At 45.9% G+C, this 25,015-nt stretch overlaps 3 protein-coding genes across 3 annotated transcripts; all 3 read right to left on the reverse strand.

The window, feature by feature from the left end:
* Nucleotides 1-2,629: 2,629 nt before the first annotated feature.
* Nucleotides 2,630-4,073, reverse strand: LOC123428187 (ervatamin-B-like). Its single transcript, XM_045112372.1, has 2 exons — nt 3,596-4,073; nt 2,630-3,423 (listed from the first exon to the last, which is right to left on the reverse strand). The coding sequence occupies exons 1-2, from the start codon at nt 4,065-4,067 to the stop codon at nt 2,828-2,830; spliced, it is 1,068 nt and encodes a 355-aa protein (XP_044968307.1). The 5' UTR covers nt 4,068-4,073; the 3' UTR covers nt 2,630-2,827.
* Nucleotides 4,074-8,497: 4,424 nt separating this feature from the next.
* LOC123428188 lies at nt 8,498-9,741 on the reverse strand. The gene is made up of 5 exons (XM_045112373.1): nt 9,695-9,741; nt 9,172-9,319; nt 9,027-9,077; nt 8,811-8,915; nt 8,498-8,690 (listed from the first exon to the last, which is right to left on the reverse strand). Exons 1-5 carry the CDS (start codon nt 9,724-9,726, stop codon nt 8,544-8,546), a joined length of 483 nt encoding a protein of 160 aa, XP_044968308.1. The 5' UTR covers nt 9,727-9,741; the 3' UTR covers nt 8,498-8,543.
* A 9,274-nt stretch (nt 9,742-19,015) lies between these two features.
* On the reverse strand, nt 19,016-21,037 carry LOC123428189 (cytochrome P450 81Q32-like). Its single transcript, XM_045112374.1, has 2 exons — nt 20,050-21,037; nt 19,016-19,954 (listed from the first exon to the last, which is right to left on the reverse strand). Exons 1-2 carry the CDS (start codon nt 20,965-20,967, stop codon nt 19,337-19,339), a joined length of 1,536 nt encoding a protein of 511 aa, XP_044968309.1. The 5' UTR covers nt 20,968-21,037; the 3' UTR covers nt 19,016-19,336.
* Nucleotides 21,038-25,015: the final 3,978 nt, after the last annotated feature.

Raw genomic sequence — 25,015 nt, forward strand, 5'->3', positions numbered from 1 at the left:
TTGCGGCGGACGCCAGTGCAAGAAATTACGAGCTCCCCGACGCTTCTTCAGTCGGCGGAGCCTCGGCTGGTCACCTTGAAAGTTTCTTCTTCGACCGCTTATGTAATAGCCTGGCTTATTAGGGATGATAGACTACTCATATCAATAAGGAATTCTTTCTTTTCCGGGAGCCCATTCGAATAGAACTCCCAAGTTAAGCGTGCTCGGCTTGGAGTAGTTCTAGGATGAGTAACGACCGCCGGCGGGTGTGTCCGGAGCGTTACAACTTACTAGCGCCGATGCCGTCCGTTGCCCTCTTCTTTCGGGTCGTCTCCGTCATCGCAGTCGCCGCATTCGATCTCTTGATGGGGTGTTGTGGCTTGACGGTGGGCGGCGGCACGACGACACCCTGCACCGTCGGTCTTGGCGCCATGAACAAGCTGTGTGGGACACCGCAGCTTGGAGGCGCGATGCCGCCGCCAGTGATGCTTAGCCCCGCGCTAGGACTTGCGGCATCGGCGGCGGGGGGGGGGGGGGGGTCACGGGTGTAGGGAGGATTGAGGGGGATGTCACGGGCGCGCTCCATCGGGCAATTTCTCCGACGACGGCGCGGGGCGAGGCGTAGGCGGGGCAGGAGAGAGCGGGCGCCCGAAATAGCTAGCACGGGGTGACGTTACGCTCCGCGCACATAACCGGTTTTTCAGCGCGCCTGACTTTAACGCCACTGCTGGATTGGCCAATGCGGATGCGCGCGTGTAAAACGCTATTTTTCAGCGTGCCACTTAGATAGCGCGCTTGTTGAAGTTGCTCTGAACCGCTGCTGGCAGGAGCCACCCGAGCAACTCTTGTGACCACCAGCAGAACCTCTGTCGCGCCTCTTATTCTCCTTCGTGCTTCTCTTTTCTCCCACGCGCCACCTCTCCTCGTTCTTGTTTGCAGGAGCAACCATGGTGAGAGGCTGCAAGATCGAATACCGATGCACTGGCTCCGCTTGTTGCTGTCTACCCATGTCCCTCTTGCTAGGTGGACGACAGCAAGCGGAGCTAGTGCATCGGTGTTTGATCACGAGGCGAGCAACTCCGCTGGACGTTGTCATCATGGGCGCGCCATTGTTCGAGTGGGCGGACGAACGAGAGGTAGTTCATAGCAGCAGAAACAGAGATGGTGACGACGACTAGAGTTAGGGTCCGGCAAGGAGGGGTTTGCAGGCGGCAAGTGGGTCAGTGCATCGGTGTTTGGTCTTGCAACCTCTCGCCATGTCCCTCTCACCAGGTGGGTCGCCTCCCCAGCCCATCTCCATCGACGCCAGATCTGAGGGAGGCGAGCTGCCACTCTTTTTCGCTCGTGATTTTTTACTGCTGATATAGATGTGGAGTTTCATTCAAGTTTATCGTGACTATATAAGTTTTAGGCTCCTGCTAGGCGTCATCCAACTGATAACCGTGGAAAATCATCCGTCTTGTCAAGCCTTACGATCTAGGAATCATACCGCTCAGATTATTCACGCGGGGTGCTGAAGCGTAGACTTATCACACATCACCGGGCGGAGGGGACCACAAGGCTGGTTTTATTCACGTCATTCTCGTCTCCATGGACCCAGCCTCCTACTGCTATGGGCATCTTCAACCGTTTGTTGGTTAGCTTGTTGGTAAAATATGTCATGTCATCAATCAACACTTTAACACACAACTACACCAATAGGTTGTATCTAGTTTGACCAATAGGATGTGAGATAATAAATAAGGTCCTCTCTCATTTACATTGGAGCTTGTGCAATGGTGTTAGTTAATTTACATACAACCTTGCTCTTTTTTCTTATTTATTGCATGACACATCATAAAAAATCCTATGTGTCAAAATCTACCAACAACTATCTTACAACCATTGAAGATGCCCTAAAACTGCTAGTCAGCGTAGAAAGCCACCCATTCAGCTAGTGGTCGTCAACTAGTATCCATGCGACCTAGTTCCTGGGACGCCACTACCACTGCGAGTGCCACGATACCACGACGCTAGATGCTGCAAAAAACAACAACAAAGTGGTTCCTGTGTGCGGGCAGACGCGCTGCAAGCCGAGATGACCATGTTGTGAGAGTGGTCTGACTGCTGCGGGTGTCAGCTTTGAAGCACAGAGTAGTGCCGCAATGTTGGTTGATGGTCTCTGTGACGAGGACCCGGTTGCTACGACAACCGCGGTGATGTTACGAGGCGTGCTGCGATGGTGGCCCGACTGATTCGACGACTTAGGTGATGCTACGAGCAGTGTTGGGTCGGCGTCCCAACTGCTTTGACGACAACAATGATGCTATGAGGCGTGTTGTTTCCCTGTTCAGACTACTTCGATGACCAAGGTGATGCTATGAGGCATGTTGTGATTGCGGCTCGACTGCTTCGACAAGCGCGAAGATGTTATGCGGCATGATGTGACGGCAGTCCGGCTGCTTGTCTGCTTTAATGATGTGGCGACAACATGTTTCAACTGATGCAAGTGATGCAACAATGACGTTATTCGAACAGTCGGAGTGTGTTTGGGCGGCATGCATCGACGAACGCGGTTATGCTACAAAGAAAGCCTGTATGCTTCAATCATGTTGCGGCGGCATGCTTTGAACGGCCATGTCGATGCTGCGACAAAACTATACAACCTTCAAAAAGCAAATCATTCCCTTATTTATTTCATTGATTCATCACGAGTAATTCATGTTGTGACATGAATATGATACACTTACACACAAAGTATACACACGTAGCTAGTGTGAGTACATGCTTACTAGATGTACGACGTGACATGCAGGAAACAACCGTAGAGGCACATATAAATTCCTTGTTACTTGCATGATCCCCGTCGTCACATGGTGGGATAAGCCGGGTACGAGTTGATGCTGCACAGGCCTCGTGGATCCACGATGCCCCTCTCCATCAACATGTAGCCGTCCATCCCCCACGACTGGCCAAACGAGTTCTTTATGATCCAGTACTTCTTCCCGGTGGCGGCGTCCTTCCCGTACCCTACAATGGCGACGTAGTGGTTGACCTGGAATCCGCACGGGCCAGAGAACACGCCGTCCTTGTAGGTCTGGAACTCAAAGCTGCTGGCGTCGACGGCGACGGCGACGGGCTGCTGCGCCACCGCCTCGAGGAGCTTCTGCTCGCTCTGCTCGTTGTAGGGCAGCTTGCGGTAGCCGCGCAGGGAGACGGCAACCAGCGGGACATCTGTGTTGCAGACGCCCTCCTGCGCGGTGTAGGGGTAGTCTGCGGCCGCCGCGATGCCGCCGTTTCTCTGGATATATGATAAGGCTGCGGCGGGTGTGCCGCCGGGGTTGCAATGGGTTGACAATGAATCGCAGTCGACGAGCTCCTGGACGGACATGGACACCAGCTTCCCGGTCTTTATCTGGTATAGACCTTCCACTGCTGCCAGCGCGGCGAAAGCCACAGAAGCTTCTGCCGCCCGGCACAGCACACAACCAAAACGGGGCACATAGAACGACTTAGGTCAGACGTTCAAATTAATTACACGACGAAGACCTACATATCGAGTACCTGCTAATCAAGATTTTTTACTCTAGATGACACGTTAATTAGCTTGCAAATCATCTCATCTCAAAAAACTTACCGCAACCTCCTTGATTTCTGACGGGCGTGACCGCGCCCTTGGCCCTCCAGTCCACGCTCTCAGGCACGGCGGACAAGTTGCCGCGGTGCGCCTCGACGACATCCCCGGCACGGGTCGTGATCAGCATCCCGCCATTGTGGGTCATCTCCGGCGGAGCGAACCGGCCGGTGTACCTCGCGAGGAACTCCTCGCTGGTGAGGTCGGTGAACTGGTTCTCGCCAAGCGTGTAGCCGCGCCCGCCATCTCGGTTCGTGGCCTCGATGCGCTCCACGTTCCGCCGGTACACCTCGAACCGCCGCAGCTCCTCGTCGACGGCCGGGTACGACTTGCCGTGCTGCTCCATCCACCGGCGGAACCTCTCCATCGTGACCGGCTCGTCATGCTGGCTCGGCCTTGCCGACGCAGAAGCGACGAGGAGAAGAACAATGGCGAGGGCTATGGTATGGGTACGGGAACGGGATGAGGATGCCATGTCGCCGGTGAGCTGCGTTGTGAAGTAGCGTGGCGCCGCGGCTTGGTTTTATACACGGCTTGCATGCATGATTGGTGGACGCGTACGCGGACGGCTAATCGGACTTTAATTCGGACTACTATGGCTCAGCTGCTGCATCGTTAGAGGTTAGAGTTAGATTTTAATCCTGGACTAACCTTAAACTAACTCTAACCAAAGGCCCTGTTTGGATACTCTAACTCGGTTAGAGGTTAGAGTTAGATTCTAACTCTAGACTAATCCTGAACTAACTCTAATCAAAGAGGTGTTTGGATCGAAGGGTTAGATTGACAATAAATGCACTTTTTCCAATCATTTGACTCCTTTATCTAGGATTTTGTGTGGTGGAGGGAGAGAGAAAAGTAACTTTTTCTGGGCCCCACCCAACTCTAACCCAAAAAAGCACCTCTTGGATGGGTTAGATTTTTTGGGTGGGTTAGATGCATCTAACCAACTCTAACCCACCCTGTTTGGATTTTTGAGGGTTAGATGAGTTCAATCTAACCAACTCTAACTCCAACCCTAGGATCCAAACAGGGCCTTGGTGTTTGGATGAAGGGTTAGATTGTCAATAAATACATCTTTTTCAATCATTTGACTCCTTTATCAAGGATTTGGTGTGGTGGAGATAGAGAGAAAAGTATCTTTTTGTGGGCCCAACCCAACTCTAACTCAAATAAGCACCTCTTGGGTGGGTTAGTTTTTTTGGATGGGTTAGATGCATCTAACCAACTCTAACCCTTCCTGTTTGGATGTTTTGAGGTTAGATTGGTTCAATCTAACCAACTCTAACTCTAACTCATGGATCCAAACAGGATCATTGATATCCGTACACCATCAGGTAGTGCGCTCTACGTGGCTGTTAGAACATGTACAATGATGTTTTAAAAAAATGTGAAGTAGGATAAATGTTGATGGCAGACTATCCTATAAAATAGGGCATGTACTACTAGGGCTCGTGGGCGCGATCACCGTACTTAACTTGATCGCTGGGTGTTGCTGTCCAAAAACATTGAGCAAGGTGAACTATCCTATACAGCAGGGCGGACTATCCGTCCACAACCACACACTAATATCCGTCCGCAATCAGGTAGCGCGCTCTACGTGGCTGTTATAGCACTGTACGTTCAGCCAGTGCACGTTACATCGACGAGTTAGTAGCCTATTGTTGACGTTCTAAGAACATGTCCTAATCGAAGACCGGATCCTTCATATTCGTCTTAAATATCCGGACAGGCTGTCTGGTCGCTGACCGGTGATAAAAAAAGCGATTTAATTGAATCCTTAAAACCGTCTCAAACGTTTGGACTAACCGGCAACCCACATATCTATCTTAAATATGAGGACGATATGAGAGCTCGTAGAGCTCGTAGACGATATGAGGACGATATGATATCTTAAATATGAGGATGATATGAGGAGAAGAACAATGGCGAGGGCTATGGTATGGGTACGGGAACGGGATGAGGATGCCATGTCGCCGGTGAGCTTCTTTGTGGCGTAGCGTGGCGCCGCGGCTGGGTTTTATACACGGCTGCCGTGATTCGTGGACGTACTACGTGGACGGCTAATCGGACATTAACTCGCCAAGCCAACTGAGCTATGCTCTACTGGCTGTTATTGTACTGTACGTTTAGCAAGTGCACGTTACATCGAGCAGTTATAGTACGTACATATTATTGACATTCTAAGAGCGATCACCTAGTCAAACCGACACTATTCAAAGCTGATTTTGTCCTTTTCGTGACTCACATCTCGTAATGTGTTTCAATTTAAAATTTTACGTGGCAACAAAACATCATCCTCTTGGCATCACATATATATTTTTTAGATTTTTTCGAAACGTCAAAACATATTTTTTTTATGGTTTTCATCGGTTTCCACCGAATGTTGGTTTCCGTATGATATTCTCCCTATTATCAGATGGGAGAATATCATACGGAAACCAATGTTCAATGAAAACTTCATGGAAACCATATTTTTATGTTTTAAAAAATTCTGACAAAATATGAGATGTTAAAAGGATGATGTTTTGTTGCCACACAAAATTTCAAGTTGAAGCACATTACGAGATGTGAGCTACGAAAAAGACAAATTTCAACCCTGAACAGTAGCATTACTATTTGGCACTATTCAAAGTTGATTTTGTCTTTTTCATAGCTCATATCGCATAATGTGTTGTAATTTGAAATTTTGCGAGGCAATAAAATACAACCCTCTTAACACCCCGTATATTCTTTTCAGATTTTTTGAAACTTCAAAACATATTTTTTGTGTGGTTTTCACCGCTCTCCACCGAATGTTGGTTCCGTATGATATTCTCCCCGGAAACCAATATCTAGCCTTTTCTCAGCGATTTGGAGACAAGTCGGGCTTGTATGCTAATAATGAAAAAAGAAGAAGATTGTTTGTAGGTATGTTTAATGGTATCCTTTCCTATGTTAGGTGGCTTGCTTGATTTAAATATGCTATGGAGGATTACCTGGATAATACTCTGCTTAATTTCCTTATTTTGCTCTTGCTGGTCTTCTAATACAAGATGCATGTTTGAAAAAAAAGACTCACAAAATTGATATGAAGAAACAACAACCAGAAGTTGCTCTTCGCAAAAAAAAAAAAAAAAAAAAAACAGAAGTTGCTTCAGTAATTTATTCTCCATAACTATGTCCTGAATCATTTGTACATAACTAAATTCTATGCTTATTTGCTAGTACTAAAATAACCAATTCAGTTCTGGTACAATTATAATACTTGCTGGAGAAACCAATCTTCATTAGTCATGCGTAGAGATAAGAAGAATGTTAAGTTTATGGCAAAGTCATGTCGTTTATTAAGTCTTGCTTCTTATTGGATCAGCTTACTAAAAATGATTTCACTTGTTCACCTCAAATTCGATAAAGGTAGTAATGTGTTGTAGATAAAACCACCTGCATGACAACCAGAATGGCAAAAATAAGTGTTATTTCTTCATACCAGTTTACTTTAAATATACTAGTAAAAGTGCCCGTGCGTTGCACCGGGTTAGATTGTTGATATTTGGATCATGAATTTTGTATTTGAAAAGTCCCGCCCTCGCTCTTTGTCGCCATCTACTTCAGCTCCGCACCTTCATTGAAGTGCAAGTAGAGATTCAAACATATGAACTTTCATACAAATGAAGTGAAACTTCACACAGATTGGTCACATAGTTACCACAAGACCATCATCATAGTTTTACTTATTTAATCTCTGCAAACAACATGAAGGAAAAAAATGAGACACACGTTGATGCCGGTTTTTGAAGATCGAGAGTAGCAGCAGTGGCGGTCTACCGAGATCACCATGACAACTATATGGGGAGCTGATCTCCGGTCATTCCAAGTCTGCAAGATGTTAGTACACTTGAGACAATAGCGTGTCGCGAAGCCATCGCATTGACAAAAGACCTTGGCCTCCAGAACTTCGTCGTGGCATTATACGCACAACAAGTGATTAGTGACATATGGAAAGGAAGTCGGGATCGTCATGCAGTAATTATCGAGGAGATTAAAAGCAGAGCAAGTAACTTCTATTATATTTTTTTAAGTCGTTTAGGCAATGAGGAAGTTCATAAGTTAGCTAGATTTTCCTTTTTGTTAGGTCCAGATCACCATATGTGGCTTTTGCAACCCCAAGACTCAAATGTAATCCCACTTTTTTTGGTTTTCGATGAATGAAGAGTTGCTTTACCCCTAAAAAAATTCTCCTCATCTTCTTCTAAAAAAAGGTTCTCCTCATCTCTTCAATCTGTTCTCACCGCTCCCCCATTCCAATGGTGGCCGCCCCCTCCTTTCCATTCCTTGTGGAGCTGAGCTCTCGGTGTACCTCATAACGCCACCCCTTCCGTTTGTCCCCTCCGCTGGCGTGAGGCCCCGCCTGATCTGCTCACTGCCTCCTCTCTCCGACAAGCAATCGCACGCTGCCTCCCCCCCATGAGCTTGCTTGCCGCTAACCCCGTTGTCGATTTTCCTTAGATCTACTCTGCCGTCGCGGTCCACATGTTGCAGCGTCGATCAAGATTCAAGCTAGAGGAGCATGTTGTACCCGATGTGGGAGCGGGCAACTCGGAGTTGTCCGAGGTTCAGTGCAAGCGCCGCTACCTTCGTCGACGTTCTGTCCATCATGCTATCCCCGGCAAGGGAAGGAGGAGGAGGGGGAGGGGAGGGAAGGAGGAGGGGTGGCGCGCAGGCGAAGCGAAGCTGCCCAAGGTTTTTTTATAGAAAGGCGAAACAATATTTTCCACTTAAGTTAAGGACTGCGGGTTCAATTATCATAAAACAGAAGGATGTTTTCAGAAAGGTGCCGCAACGACGGACAAACAAAAGTTATCCCTGATTTATTATTAGGTCGAGAATAGAGATAGCCTATGAGAAAAAATATACATTAATTCAAGCATCATACTCGTATATTACTTCATCCAAATAAGACAATTGTATGTCATCAGCTATCTCTAACGAGCATCCGATTTTTAATCAAGTTCGCGGCGTAGTCAGCAACCCAGAAGGATCCAGCCTTCGTGCAGCAGTAGCCATGTGTGTGACCCTCTTTCTCTATTGACAGGGCAACCCCCGGAGCATGCCTTGAGATCTGCAATTGAATACTCAAAGAAATATTAACATGATAAAATATATCCACGATACAGCATACAGACTCACATAATCGGAATAGTCCGTTGGAATAAGAAAATGAGAAATAAACTCTATTCACCTCTTCTAAGTGAGTCAGTGGGCCCCAGTGATCATCCACACCAAACAGAAAAGCAATTTGGTCCTGCTTTGCTCTGATGAAATTCCAGTCTGGTTCTTCATGAAGCTGAAGTACACAAGTCAAATAAGAAACTCTCGTATAGTATAGTAATGCAACGGTTGCTATGGTACTCTTTTGATCCATAATACAGCTGCATGTAGCATTATCCACATTTACCTTTAGGAACTCTGTCTTTGCCATGAAAAGCACACTGCGCATCGTGTGGTACTGCACAGTTTGTGAAAATGAGCAAATGACATTTTCAGATAAGAGAAAATATATAATACAAAGGGCCAATTAAATAGAAAGAAACTCAGAACACCTGCAAGAGATGGCTACATCCAGCATCGATGGCTGTGGCAGACCACGAAGATCCAAGGAACCTTTTCACAATGCTCCTTGTAACTGAAGCCTGGAGTGAGCCGATGAAACACGCAAACAAACTAACCCCTTTACTAAGGAGAGATGACCTAACGTATTCATGTGAGAAGATCGAGTTCAGGGAAACATAATATTCATTTGGGAATGGGCATGATGATCATTTCAACTTTGAAACTCAAAAGTAAGGTACTGATTAACCTCCTACAAGATGATAATTAGGAACAGGAATAGTTACAGCTATATATATATTAGTTGTCTGCCTAGTTGCCTACCATCTAGCATCCTGTATGTGTTGTGTTGCTTGTTTAATAGAACAAAAAAATTAGAAAAAAAATCCCCTATCACGGCTCATGTTATCACATCGCCTTGTTTGAATTATCCAAGTTTTGTGGAGTAGCAAAGCGGTATTGTTGTGTTGATAAATATACATAAAAAAAGCAACCAAACTCCAAAGAATTTACTACCTTGCAACATATCCAATTGCTGATTGCTTCATAGCATTCTTGTTCAATGTCAAAAATAGATAAAGCCCCACAAAAGAAATTACATGTCCAGGAGTGTCAAAAACAAAAGTGAAACAGCAAGTACAGACTTAAGAAAAGGACTTTCAAAGTAGTATCACACTTGGATAAATACTCATACCTTCTTCTGGAATCTTTTGCATATTTCCAGACCTATGTACGCGCCAATAGAATGACCTACCTTCATTTGATATAGAACTAAGCTTAGGTGCTCTCTTTCATATAGAAGCTAATCACATACTCTTCGGTAAGAAATATTAACAGTTGGACTCAAATGCTACTCCCTCTGTACCAAAATAAGTGACTCAACTTTGCACTAACTTTAGTATAAAGTTAGTGCAAAGTTGAGTCACTTATTTTGGGATGGAGGGAGTACATAACTACCAGTTTTGTATAGTACTGCAGAAAGAGTAAACAAACCAAGAACTTCACTACTATGATGTCTTCATACGCTAAAACAGTTATGTACAATGCTACATAACTAACAGTTGGCAAACGAACTACATATGAAATATATTATGAAGATATTACCCTAAAACAAAATGATCATGGGCCAGCAAGTCAAGCAGCGGTGCAGGCACCTTTCCACAAAATTCACTCAGACTTTCATTTTCCTCTATTCGGCTCCATGTAATACTTACACTATATGAATTTTTAAACACTTGTATTGTAGCATAAACCAACTAAATTTTCCACATAGTAATCTAGCATAGGACAGATAATAAAAGGAAGCTTGTGTTGGTGATGACAGAAGCATACCACAATTATCGACTGTTCGGTATGTAGAAGCTCTTGTTCAAGAAAATCAATCTGCAAACATGGACATGGGGAATATGAGTAATCTATTCTCAACAGTCGAGAAAATGGTGAGAGAGAAAAATGAAACAGGAAAGTGTTCGCCTGTTCCTATTAAGTTTCAGAAATGTGTTTCTTTTTGGAGATATGACAACTAAAAACATGTTTCAACAGGAACAAAATTGCGAAGAGCTGTTGCAGTTGGAAACGACCAAAGCATGCCAAAACGAACCTTGTGCTCAATCTGTTCGTGTAATGAAAACAATCGTCCGTGCTCGTAATCCTGTCATGGGTAGTGTAACAATCAGATACAGTAGCGGTCTTAATATGCTGACCAGACAATAAAAAACAACCATATCATAGTAAACAACTAAACATCATGCCAGACGATCAATAAAAGAATGTGCATTGACAAAAAATATTGTTGTTCCATTTATTACGAACCATCCAAGTGAATAAGAATTAGAAATTTAAAACCGAGAGACGACATTACTTGCTGTAAAGGATTTTGTTTGGAGCCAGTTCCAGATAAAGGAGCAGGAATATGCTATGCTTCTTAAGAACAAGGAAGTGGCAGCAGCACAAGCTACTGAAGCAACACAAATCTCGGATTTTAGGCGGCTTCATCAACGGGTGAGGCGACCTAGCACACCGGGATAGGCGAGTTGGTTGGGCTGCTACATATTCTAAAAAAAAAAGATTCTGAAAAATGCACGAGGTTGCCTGATTCTGAAAAATAACCTAAATAAATTCCCTACATAATAAATAGTTTGCAGGGTTTTTAACTGATTCTCTGTGTAAGACATGTAAAAATGCTGCGAAAAAACAAGAGACCAAAAAAATGTGTGGTCTTTACCTCGCCATGCATTGTATTGATTTGGAAAGTCCTCTATCTTAACTCACTGAAAACTTGCCTACAAAAAAGAAACTACTACGACAAGTATGGTAAAAGCTTTCCCTCGAGTGCTAGTGTACCCTGAAAAAGATTCAGTTAATGTAATTTGTTTCAGTTAGCGCTGGTGAAGAAACTACTACTACAAGTCAAGTAACAAGGTCGAGAAAGATTCAGTCAATGTACCCTGAAAAAGCAATGTAATGTACCCTGAAAATTGCCGACATCCCTTTGCACCCAGAAATTACATCTAAAAAACTGCACACCACCACCCCCTTGGATGCTAACATGTGTTGTGAAACCCCACTAAAATCAGGTGTTAAAGTCTTCTCGGATGCGGCCTTTAGATGTTCCAAGATCCCTGGAATGGGGTCTTCTGCTAAAGCTATAGGAGTTGGTCTTTTTATAGATATTCCAGATGGAAAATTTGGACAGCAGATTCAGATTTAGGCATCGGGTCCTATTATTAATTCCTCTCTTCAGTCTGAAGCTCTTGCTCTAGTTCTTGCAGCTAAGATAGCACACATATTTTAGCTCAAGCAAGCCACTTTTCTCACTGAGTGTTTGCCTCTAGCCAAAGCTGCTGCAAGTAGAAGACTCGACTCTAACGATGTACATTGGACAGTCAGGCGCTCGCTAGCAGAATTTTTCTCCATCTCCATTCAGTTGCAGCCATCTGTTTATCATATATCCAGGATGCTAAATGGTATTGCACATAATGTGGCACATCAGGTTCTCAATTCCTCGATGGAATCTATCTTTGGACGTAATTATTCAGCTCACGCACTCTCCATGTCCTTCTATTTCTACACTCTCTCAAGTTCATCTTCAGGACTTTGTAATCCATAGCTAGTTTGGAGCCAGTTCTAGATAAAGGAGCAGGAATATGCTATGCTTCTTAAGAACAAGGAAGTGGCAGCAGCACAAGCTACTGAAGCAACACAAATCTCGGATACGCCAACGGTCTGGCAGTAAAGGTAGCGGTGATGAACTGATTTGAAACAATCGACTCAGGGGGAAACCTACCGCCCCAGCCGCCGGCCACCCCTCACGGACCTCCCTCCCCCAACAGGGAGAGGCTGGCAGCACTGTCATTAAGGAAGCTAGCACCTACCCGCTACCCAACACCACTGATACAACTGGCGTCGATCTATCAGACATGGAGCTAGGGGAAAGAAAAATCAAACAACGGTCCGTGTGATACATACCTCTGGTGTAGCCGTAGCAGGCGACATTGGAGTGCTCGGCGGATGATCTTCTACCTTCGGCGAAGTCGGCGCTTCTTTCTCCGACGAACTCGACGCTTCTTCCTGCGGCGAACTTGTTGGCGACATGGGATGCTTCGTCCAAAATAGGAGCTGACGGAGATTCGGGCCGAGGACCCTCCCTTCTTATAACAGCCAACAACAATCTTGATTTGAGTTGAACAAGGACACGGACGGTCCATCCAAATCGAGATGTGTTGGACACGGACTCGGATGGAGGAGGCCGCGTGTGCAGGCAACGAGACCGCCGGGCGTTCGTGCCGTCGCAGGGAGTGCCTATGGGTGGCACTGCACTGCCAAGGAACCCCGCTGCCATCACAGTGGTCTTTCCTGCTCCCACGCTGCCCCAGCACGCGCAGGGCGCGCCTGGGAACGCCACGACGCAACCGGCACCGGCGCCGAAGTGGAGGTACTTCGGTCACAATTTTCTCGGCAAGGGGCGGTGCGGCGCGCCGGGTAGTCGCCGGCCCATCGCCTCTTCGCCCATCGCCGGCGAGAAGCCCCCACACCGCCCTAGCAGGCGCAGGGCGCGCCTGGGAACGCCACGACGCAACCGGCACCGGCACCGAAGTGGAGGTACTTCGGTCGCCATTTTCTCGGCAAGGGGCGGCGCGGCGCGCCGGGCAGTCGCCGGCCCATCGCCTCCTCGCTCATCACCGGCGAGAAGCCCCCTGCTCAGGACGACAATGGATAAGCCGGGGAGGGGAGTATAAACGAAACGTTTTTTTATAACTTAAAAAGTACTGCGGGTTGAATACCAGAAAAGGGAGGGGTCTTTTTGCAAAATAGCCAGCAACGTACGGCAGAAGCGCTGCGCGCTTTATTATTAGGGGAGATATGTCTTTCATGGAAGAGTACGTGTGTGCTGGATGGATCTTTTCAAGTTCGATTCACGTTCAGTAAGGTGTATATTTCGTGAGTCAATTCCGACACCCAGCTCCTCAAGGAGAGGAGCTTGCCACCGCCGATGCTGGCGTCGCCATGGGCGCCTATCCTTGCCATCCGATGGAACAGCTCATACCACGGTCGTCGTCAGAATCATCCGAGTTGATTTAACGAATGTATGTTTGGTAGACCTTTCATCTTTGTAGCAATTATAGCAAACAAGGACTATACCATAACCTATGCTTTTGCAACTTGACAGTTTTGAATCCTATGTGAATAAGCAGGAAATTGTATTTGGAAGCTTGCTTGGACTTATCTTTGTTAGTGAGTCCAATTATAGCATCTAATAATGTGATATGCAATTACTTATCTTATCCATACATGATGGTTTGAAAATATATCATATATACATGCACTAGCAGAAAACATAGCTTTGGTCTAGACGATGAAAGGATTTTAATCCCGGTTCTGTTACGAACCGGGACCAATGGATGCATCAGTCCCGGTTCGTGAGGCCAGGGTCCCGGTTTGTCTGACCCCTTTGGTCCCGGTTCCAAACACGAACCGGGACCAATGGTCCTCGCTCCTGCGCAACACCTTTACTCCTGGTTGGTGGCTGGAATCGGGACTAAAGGTCAGTATTCTGTCCCGTTTCTCGCCATCAACCGGGACCAAAGAGATGTCTATATATACTCGCCCCTGCCCACCCTCTTCTTTGTTTTTTTCAGTAGAAGGTGAGAGGTGTGTGCTGCTCTGTTCTACCTTCTTATGCACATAAAGTGTATGATAAAATACCCGAACCACACTTAAGCTTTTTCCTCTCCAAGCTCGACCTCCAAGCTCCATTTTCGTCAAGATTTGTTTAGGTTTGGCGGTGCACCAACTACACTAGTGTTCTAAAAGGTTAGCTACTTTATCCTTTCATCTCTCACTGCTAGTTTAGCTCATTTCAAATGCTCTAGAAGTAGAGTGATTTGTGGGTTTAGTGTAGGAGTGTACGCGGGAGTTCTTTTGATTTAGATGCACAATTTGAGTTTAAATTAACTTCTTAGAGTCTGCACATGTGTAGGGTGCCGTCCGGTCCCCGTCCTCATCGTCGTCGATTGCCCGCGCCGATCTCGTCGCCGGCACCACCGTGGTGAGCCTCTTGTTCTTATCTTCTTTTTAAAAGAAAAAAATTCTTATTTGTATGATTTAGATAGATACTTGTATAAATTTCTTACTTTTATTATTGTTTGTTATTATATAGTGCGATGGTTTTGGTATCCGCCCACGTCGGCCCTCGTCCGACCTATGATTCAGACGTGGAATATTTTCTTTTGTAACTATTTGTTCCATTTAGTGTTTATGACAATTATGTTGACCAACGTGACATGGATGTTTTTATCTAGGAGGTATGTGAACCGGAAATTCTAACCGACCCTCTTGTCGAGAGGTTAAATTTAGTTGAAAAAGAAAACAATTACTTGAAGGAAAATTGAAAATAATTGAGGAAAAGAATATGAAATTGGAGTTGCATGGTGTCGATGTCATCGATGATCAAAAGATCAAGATGGATGCAATGCGGTTGAAGATGGATGCAATACACTTGAAGATTAGAAATATTAGATAATATGCCAGTGATAAAGAGACTTGGTATCATTATGCTGTTGGGTCAATTGTTACCTTAGTTGCGATTTTGATCATATTTGTTGTTGCATTTAAATGTTTTACATAGTTGTATGTTGTTTTGTGAGAACTATATATGAACTTAATGTATTTATTTTTTCAGTAATAACATTTGATCACTAATGTACTTTGGTTTAATTGTGATGATGAACTTGTATCAATTTGATCATTTCTCTATTCATGATATTCTGCAATGGTTTTTGATATACTTAATTTCATAATACGGATGAACCGTCAATGGATGTACAGTGACCGACGCATTTCGGAGTATATTACGGGCTTGTGTAATTTTCTCGGTGTGGCCGAGACAACCAAGCAGAATGGTTTTATGTAATGTCCATGTGTTAACTGTGAGAATACGAAGGACTACACTTTCGCGAAAACTCTTCACGTCCACGTGCTTGAGAAGGGTTTCACGCCCCACTATTATGTTTGGACCAAGCACAGAGAAAAAAAGGGTTTTGATGGAAGACAATGAAGAAGAAGAGGATGATGACAACTATCCGGATCCTACGTTCCCTGAATACGGTGATACTGCAACGGGGGAAGCTGAAGATCAAGAGTCACCAGACGATGTGCCCGATGATGATCTTCGCCGGGTCATTGTCGATGCACATAGAGAATGCGAAAGTGAAAGGAAGAAGTTGAAGTTCGGGCACATGTTAGAAGATCACAAAAAAAGGTTGTACCCAAATTGCAAAGATGACAACACAAAGCTTGGTATCACACTGGAATTGCTGCAATGAAAGACATAGAATGATTTATCTGACAAGGGATTTGGAAAGCTACTGAATATAATGAAGACGAAGCTTCCAAAGGATAACGAATTGTCTGATATATAATACGTACGAAGCAAAGAAGGTTCTACGATTGAAGGTGTAGAAGATACATGCATGCCTAATGACTGCATCCTCTACCGCTATGAGTACGAGGATTTGAATGCATGCCCGTTATGCGGTGCATTGCGGTATAAGATCAGACGAGATGACCCTGATGATGTTGATGACCAATGCCCCAGGAAGAGGGTTTCTTCAAAGGTGATGTGGTATGTTTCTATAATACCTCAGTTGAAACGTTTGTTCAGAAACAAATAACATGCCAAGTTGATGTGATGGCACTAAAAAGATCGTAAAATAGACGGGAAGTTGAAAGTACCCGTTGATGAGTCGGAGTGGAAAAAACACGAGAGAAGATGGGGAGACTTTGCAGGTGAGGCAAGCGACGAGGAGAAGAACAATGGTGAGGGCTATGGTAGGGGAACGGGATGAGGATGCCATGTCGCCGGTGGGCTGCTTTGTGGCGTAGCGTGGCGCCGCGGCTTGGTTTTATACACGGCCGGCATGACTGGTGGACGTACGTGTGGACGGCTAATCGGACATTAACTCGGACTAGTACGGCTCAGCTGCTGCATAGTGGGCGCTTAACTTGATCTCTGGGTGTGGCTGTTCAAAATGATTGAGCTCATGATCTCCTCTTGCTTTCCTATAAAGCAGGGTGGACTATCCGTCCACAACCACACACTATTATCCGTCCGACATCAGGTAGCGCGCTCTACGTGGCTGTTATAGCACTGTACGTTCAGCCAGTGCACGTGGCTACATCGACGAGTTAGTAGCCTATTGTTGACGTTCTAAGAACATGTCGTAATCGAAGCATTATCAGGTGTAAGAGCATCGGCAAACGGATTTCTCATATCCCTTTTAAATATCCGGACATGCTGTCTTGTCATGAAAAAAGCGATTCAATTGATTCCTTTAAACCGTCTTAAACGTTCGGACTAACCGGTAACCCACATATCTATTTAAAAAATGAAGAAGACATGAGAGCTTGTGGACGCGCACGGACATGCCGTGTAGGACGCAACACCACTTTGGACCATCTATCTTTTTTTTTTCTCTTCCTTCTTCTCCGTCAATCACGTGCAAGTGATCGGACATATGAGAATTATTTTTTAAGAAGTGTGGCTGCACGAAAAAAAAGTAAGGGTTCAAAACGAACACGCCCGGTCACTGACCGGACGCGTCCGCGGGCATATAGGGGGTCATATTTGCTAAGTCCGGCTGTAAATGCTCTAAGGACATCTCCAATGCCGACCCTCAAACCATTCGCAACCATCCGGAGCGTACGCTGGACGTGTCTTACCATCCACCACGGTCATGCATCTGTCCGCAAGCGGGTCCGAGCATGTTTTTTCTCATAAACCGAAGACAAAATAGGGAGAGGCTTTGCGAGCGTCTCCTGTCACGCCCGCTCCTGACTAACATGGCCCATCAAAAACCTTCCCGTCTCGCCCGCATTCTTACCACGGTAGAGCGGCCACTCCACATTTGACGTCGGCCCAAAGCGAACGCAACCTCTCACTGGTGGCGGCACTCAAGCGGTGGGCCGACCGGGAGCGTCATCCGTGCCGCATCCCGGGTGTCCACGCTTGTTCAATGTTAGAGAGATATTTACTGGACAGGACATGACGAATATCTTTCATGCCTGTTCAATGCATGTTCGTCTGTATGTCGCCATTAATTTGGCTCGTTGGCTGAGAAACCAACTTGGACGCCACACATTGACGCATCCGGACACTTGATCACACCGAAAGCTGCTATTTAAAGGCGACCACACCCTTAACTCCATATCACAACGCGTCCGCTTCACACCTCCTGTCTCGCACCACATCGAACAAAGATCACTTCACGTGCTTCATGTGGAATCCATATTTTTACCTCGAAAAAGCGACAAACTAAATCTTGTGCACTTGTAGTCTATCACCTCACACGAGGTTTTTCTTTCCACAATCAATTAAAGCAAAGTAGTAGTGTTTACCTCGAGCACGAGGACCCGAACCTAGGTAAAATCCCCGTATGTGATCGCATATGAACATCCGATCGCGCTCTCCACCCTATCGAGGCTAGTGACTGATTTTAGTAACGCACTTGGATGAATATTGTCGTGAAGATACCTCAAACACGTTTCATGGTTAATATAATGGTACTGATTTAATATTCTAGATGTCAATAATTTTTTCAAAAATGTTGATAAAGTTTGACTTTGAAAAATTGTAGGTAAATTTTGGAATACACAGTGTATAAATGACAAGTGAGATCCACATTCACTCTAACTCTTCCTTGGGGCAATCTTCCATTTGTTTCAACCTTTACACATAAGTTTCAAATACTTCCTTCGTTCTTAAATGTAAGTCTTTTTTAAAGATTCTACTATGGACTATATACAAAATAAAATAAATGAACATATATTTTAAAGTATGTCTATATAGATCTATATGTAGTTCGTAGTGTAACGAAAATTGTTTTGGAGGCCGAGCTTCATGGAGGCCTCCAAATGCAAAATTCATATTTCATGAAAATTCATATTTTAACATTTAAAAAAATCTGATTCTTTTACATAGATTGATGAAGGTATAATACACAAGTGTGTAATTTTTCAGGACTAAATACATTGAAATGAGGCCTGTGTAAAAAAGACAAATGTGGGGATTTTTAACACATGATACTATTCATCCTTCGAGATCATGAATTTGTTTTTTTTTACATATTTATCTTTTTTGTACATGTCGCATTCAAAGTATTTTGACCTGAAATTTTACACACACAGAGATCAGACCCTTGTTTAGTTGCACAACTATTTTCAGATTATTTTGAAATCAAAAATTTGAATTTTGTTTTTCTTTTGAAAAATTCGACCTTCATAAAGGCCGAGAGCCAAAACGTCATTCTCGTAGTGTAATCTCTAAAAGAATTATATTTAAGAACGGAGAGAATATAAACTTCTGCATTACTTTCTGAAAGTAGGTTTCATATCGCTGTATAAACAGTATTACATAACCAAACAATATAAGGTAGAGAGAAACCCTCGTGCAAAACAGAGCAACAAAAAAAAAAACCAAACAACAGAAATCATATCATAAAAAAAATCCACAAGTGCGCTGTTACTAACGCCACGACCTTGCTACCAAGCATGAGCATAGAAGAGGATGAGACCTCTAATATTCAGCACCACTGCACCACTGCTAAACAATTATAGTCCAGATTTTCGTTCCTTTTCCTTTAGACACCTGTGTGCCGTCCCTCATGTGGAAGCAGAGAGCACACTCTGGACAAACTCCCGGGGCCGACAGACAGCCGCCAACGGCGTCGCCATTGGCATTGACAGGCCAGCACCTTCGGCCATGTCGATGGTGTCGCCTTGACCAACGTCCCACTCAAAGCACTGCACGAGCGTTGCCAGAGTCAAGCCAACAAGGCGCATCGCCAGGCCCTCCCCGGGGCATCGCCTCCGGCCAAGCCCGAACGGCAGCATGGGCGTGGTGACCGTGTCTTTGTCCATGAACCGCTCCGGCATGAACTCCTCCGGCGCGTCCCAGACATTGGCGTCCCGGTGGATCGCCCATGCGTTCACGAGGATCATTGTGCCACGCTGGACACGGAAGCCACCCACCGCGCAGTCCTCCATGGCCTCGTGTGCCGGGATGATCGGGGCGACGGGTTGGAGCCGAAGGGTCTCCTTGACGACACACTGCAGGTAAGGCAGGTTGGCTAGGTCCGACTCATCGACCAGTCGGCCCATGCCAACAACGGCGTCTATCTCGGCCCTCGCCTTAGCCATCGCCGCCGGGCGCGTCATTAGCAGCGCCATCGCCCACTCGGTGGTCAGCGCCGATGTGTCGGTGCCGGCGGTGAGCAGTACCTGAATGTCAGTCAGCATGGACATGGCAACCATGTTGCTGTCACAGATTGCCAAAAGGGCACGCATGCAGTTTGCAAAATATGGTAGCTACTCACCAAGACGATGCCTTTGACGACGGTGTCGCTGTAATATTCGGGATCGGTTTGTTGGTGCTCCAGGAGCACGTCGATTACGCCCTTCTTGTCCATGTCTTCTCGGCCACCTGCGTCGCGCATCCGGCGTTGGTCATCGATGAGGGCAGTGACGAACGCGTCACGCCTTGCCTGCAGGCTTGCAAGCGCCGCCTCGACGCCGCGGAGACGGTCGACCCAGCGAAGCGCCGGGAAGAAGTCCCCGAAGCTGGGAGTGCCGGTCACGGCAAACGACTCCTCGATGATCTCCTGGATCCTGCCCACGCCGCCGGCATGCCGGCGCGCGGTGAGCGCGCGCATCATCACGTTAAGCACCAGCTCGAAGAGCCGGGGCCGTAGGGTAACAGTCCCACCCCCACCCGCGGTTCTGGCGTCGAGTACCAGGTTCTGGACGAGGGACGCGACCTCGGCGTGGCGGTCGGTGGCGATGGCGGCGACGCGGGAAGCCGAGAAGAGCTCGACGGCAAGGAACCGGCGCAGGCCGCGCCAGTGAGCCCCGTGGGAGGCCCAGACGATGGTGGTGCGCCCGTAGCCAAGGAGCTCCCCGGCGAGCATCCGCGGCCGGCCTGCCAGCGCGGCATCGCGCGCGGTGAAGCACTCCTCGGCCGCCGCGTGCGTGGACACGACCAGCGCCCTTCGCGCGCCCAGCCGCAGCGACAGGAGCGGCGCCGGCCCGGCGAGCGCGGCCAGCGAGCGGTGCAGCGGCTTCTTGAGCAGGTGCAGGTGGCCGAGCAGCGGGAGCGACGGCGGGCTGGGCGCGCTGCTGCTCCCGTCACCCCGCCTCCGCCTCAGCCGAACAAAGACGGCGACGACACCGGCGACGAGGAGGAGCAGGAGCAGGAAGAGCCCGCCGCTGGCCGTTCCCTCCGTGGCGGCGTCCATGGCTCGTGTACCACCAGTCCGAGACACCTTTCCACGTTGTAGACTTGTAGTAGAGCTGCATGCTTGCTATGGAATCAGGAGACTTATAGACACCTTTCCACGGAAAGGGAAGGGAATCGTCTCCACAATCCGCATGCGTGTGGACCAACCAGCCATTGCTGCTGCTCCACTTATTTCATGGCTGGCTGGGTATTTGCAAGACTACAAGGTCTCTTTCTCGGGTGTAATGCGCTGTAGAATCTCTTATCCTTTTATTTTATTTTCCTCGGAGATGCCGTAGGATCTCGTTTTCGGCGTTGCTTCTAGGATTCATCTTCCACTTTTTTTTCTTTAGGAAAATGCCTGATTGGACTGGATGAACCGCTAAGGTCAAATGTGAGGATTGGATGAACTGCCAAGGTCAAATTTAAGGATAGGATCGAATTGCTGGAGTTTGCCTCCGACCAGAGGACGGAAGGCTTGCTCTAAAAAAAATTGATGCAAGATGTACGTCACTGGTGTGCCATTATTACATGGGAAAGGATTATCTTTCACCGGCCAATCGTGCGCGGCTGTCCCCCATCTCCGTAGCCGTTCGATTTGATTAGACAATTGCACAACATCCTCTCCCAAAGCCGTTTTCGTTTCCTGCAACTGGCATGTTGTTTCAGGGCAGGTATTCTTGATACTGGATAACAGTAGGGATGTTTCGGGGGCTCGTCTCGCTCCACTCTATTCTCGCTCGGACAATTTGCTTTCCTCCACCGCTTGGTTCTCTGCTCCTCTTTCGACAACATGATCTTTGCTGCGATTTTTTTTGTAACATTATCTGTGTTGTATTTTTTTTACCAAGATCTATGTTACAAAATGTTTCTGCAACATGATCTTTGTTGCAAAAATAAAGGACCACAGGCGACCGATAGATTGCGAGATCTGACGGCGATCCACTGACTGTCTGTTTCAGGAGTTATTTCTGCAACGCGACTGTTGTTTCAGAAATTGTTTCTACAACATGGCTATTATTTCCACGACGGAGATGATGTTTTAGAAATTAACCTAGGCTTCTCGATGCCATCTGCTCGAAGACGGTAGTTTAGCTCCCGCACGTGGGCGGCGGGCTGATTTTACGACGGGCTGGCGACGGCTTCACGCGGGGCGCAGCTCTATAGGGACCAAGGAAGAGTGTCTAGTTTCCGCAATAGACTGGTTGTTGCAGGAAATAACGACTGACCATGCGGCGGGATGCTGGTGTTAGATCAAACGACTGTTAGCTCGGGCATCCAACGGCTGGCTAGGTGACGGATAATTTTTAGAAATCATCCGGCAAATGCGTAGAGTTCCCCTTATTACATACTCCTACTATGCCACGATGTGTGCAATCCGTTGACAATTTTTAGTTAGTGAAATAGTTGCCTGAATAGCTAAGCTATTATCACACTCACCTTTGCATAATGATAACATAGAGTTTGATGGGTTTAGGCACCTAGCGGATCAAATAAACATTTCAACGATGTTTGAATGCATGCATATAGTAATATCTCGTACTCCCTCTGTAAACTAATATAAAAGTATTTAGATCACTATTTTAGTGATCTAAACGCTCTTATATTAGTTTACGGAGGGAGTACAAATCAGATGCATTGTTCATGATTAAACCACAAATTACATTGGGCTGGACCCAGCAAGTTTAAATTTCCATACATTTGATTTTCTTTGAATAGTTCCTACTGCAGTTGTATTAAGCACAATTTCCGACATGGGAATAAGAACAATATAAAACATACGAAGAAATAACCATTCTTCCATCCTCTGATTGGAGCAGTTTATTATAGCCTCCTTCATGCGATCGCACACAAGCGTTAGTGTTCTTTTTAAAGGAAAGTGACAAGGGAAGCCCTCACAAAGAGTATTTATTTTTAAATAATGAGAACCCAAATTCAGGCTGGTGAGGACTTGAATGGTGACTAGGTTGTACATCCACTCCACTAGCCAAGTGAGCTAGGCTCACTTCTTAGGCGAAATTACATAATTACTAGTGGTTCATGATCTTATTGTTTAAAACCTGTTATCTAATAGCATAATTACATAATTTTTGCAGAGGACAAAATTTGGATAAAAGTTTGCTACAGCGAGCAATCCATGAAGTTATTCTACCTTCATGCAAAGCTATAAGCCTTTTTTTTTTGCTTTTCCTCTCAAAAAGAAAGGAAATACATGCAAATTCAAAGCGGTTGGTTCAATTTATGTTTGTCAAGCAGAGTCTTCCCAAGCATATTTCCAAGCAGAGTCTTTAAATTGATCTAGTTGAACCATTGTTACTAAGTACGGCTTAATTTTATGTTGACCAACAACAATATTAGGTTGTGCAATTGATGCATACATAAAGTTCTTAGTTGGAGTAGCAAAGTCTTCAAGGTTTCTAGCCGTAAGAATTTCTAAAAACTCTAACGGGGTGACTAGCACAATGACTCATCGGCAACGGCATCAGAAAAGATGATTGATGCTCTTTAAGATACGATTTAGATAGAAGAAAGCTTTCCTACCTTTTTCCAAAAAGTCGCTCCGTGTTATCGAATCCACGAGAAGATGCACACTATAACAAAGACTGTGACCAGTTCTAACAAGAAAATTAAATCCTTGTTTTTCAACCGGACCTTTAATAATCTTAGGCATGTAAACACTATAATTAAAACATGCATGTGTATGAGGTCTTGTTCTTACAACTTTATATTTATACTTGGGACTATGATGGTATAAATTTGTGCTGTGAAAGACAACCGTTAAGATGTGCTTGTGATGCAATGGTGTGGAAGATGTATACAAACAGCATCTTAACTGATGCGCGACCTGCATCAAAAGTCACTTGTCCAACCATGGGGTTACCGTCTTGCATGGTTGCCTTGATTATTAAAAATAAATATTCATACAAAAACATCGGGTGTTTGATGACTACATCTCATTCGTCCCCAAACGTTGGCTTTCCGCTACAATACTAACCCCTTTTCTCATTGTTGTTCAGGTTAGCGTTCCACATTGCTCCCTATTTTTTCCTTGACCGATCACCGGTTCCTACTTACTTGCATGGCCTTAAAAAGAGAAACAGACAAGAGACAACTCCATTACAATCGGGCACATACATGTCTTCAAATAATCAGGCATTCCATCGACCCCTTGTATAAATACATCGGGTTGCAAGGTGGCGACTCAACTCATTACCTTATCGAATTACTCACACATGGTGACGGGATCCCAAGATGAACTCATTAATGAAGACACAACTGAGAGAGGGCTAGATCTAGCCTCTTCTCATTGGATCCTCAGAGGAGATGTTCAAGGTGTCATCGAAGGTAGCACGGGGGTGTCGTTGGAGATCCATGCACGAGAGTAGTCGAGGAACACGTGTGGAGGAAGGATAAGGGAAGGAGAATGGCCCCACAAACTCTTACCGTCGCCAGGGCTTTACGCGTCGGTGACGACACCGACGATGGAGAGGGAAAAGAGGCCTGAGGCGAGGCTAGGACACCACCCATGTCGCCCTAGGTAGACTATGTTGGAGGTAGGATGATATTTTTCACTTCTTCTCACTAGTTGGAATGTTCTAACTCGATTTGAAGTATTATGGATCATAAACTAAATTGAGCCAATACTTCTCGAAACAAGCTTTCGTCCGCTTTATAACACATCAAAGTACATGATGAAACATACAATCTGTAGGGAAGGTCGCCTTACAAAGAAGATCAAGAGATACAACATGAACCTAGAACAAACCTAACACCACCCCGAGGCCTGATCGAAGATGCCTGAGCTCCACGACGACGCCCCAAGAGGGTAAAGGCGCGAAGAGTCATAGATGTCAAGTCCGAACAAACACACATAAATTTTCACCCGGAGCCGTGACAGAAGAACAATACCCACGAGGATGTCCTCAGGAAGGATGCGTCACCCACATGTGTGATACATCTCTAGTGTATCTACTTATCCAAACACTTCTCCAAGAACCTCTAATTTGCATGATTTGAATGAAACTAACCAAGACCAGTGTTTTTTAACAGAACTGTCATGGCGTTGT

The sequence above is a fragment of the Hordeum vulgare genome, chromosome 2H (genome assembly GCF_904849725.1).
Source record: "Hordeum vulgare subsp. vulgare chromosome 2H, MorexV3_pseudomolecules_assembly, whole genome shotgun sequence".
In the NCBI taxonomy this organism is placed as follows: Eukaryota; Viridiplantae; Streptophyta; class Magnoliopsida; order Poales; family Poaceae; genus Hordeum; species Hordeum vulgare.

Bases quoted from the DNA above. Each gene is read 5' to 3' on its own strand.
- LOC123428188 (XM_045112373.1), bottom strand. From the start codon at position 9,726: ATGAAGCAATCAGCAATTGGATATGTTGCAAG. The intron at 9,320-9,694 runs GTAGTAAATTCT...TGAATACGTTAG, and splicing joins GCAATTGGATATGTTGCAAG to GTCATCTCTCCTTAGTAAAG. The intron at 8,916-9,026 runs GTAAATGTGGAT...TGTGTACTTCAG, and splicing joins CAAAGACAGAGTTCCTAAAG to CTTCATGAAGAACCAGACTG.
- LOC123428187 (XM_045112372.1), bottom strand. From the start codon at position 4,067: ATGGCATCCTCATCCCGTTCCCGTACCCATACCATAGCCCTCGCCATT. The intron at 3,424-3,595 runs GTAAGTTTTTTG...GCCGGGCGGCAG, and splicing joins CAGAAATCAAGGAGGTTGCG to AAGCTTCTGTGGCTTTCGCC.
- LOC123428189 (XM_045112374.1), bottom strand. From the start codon at position 20,967: ATGGACGCCGCCACGGAGGGAACGGCCAGCGGCGGGCTCTTCCTGCTC. The intron at 19,955-20,049 runs GTGAGTAGCTAC...ACTGACATTCAG, and splicing joins TCGTCAAAGGCATCGTCTTG to GTACTGCTCACCGCCGGCAC.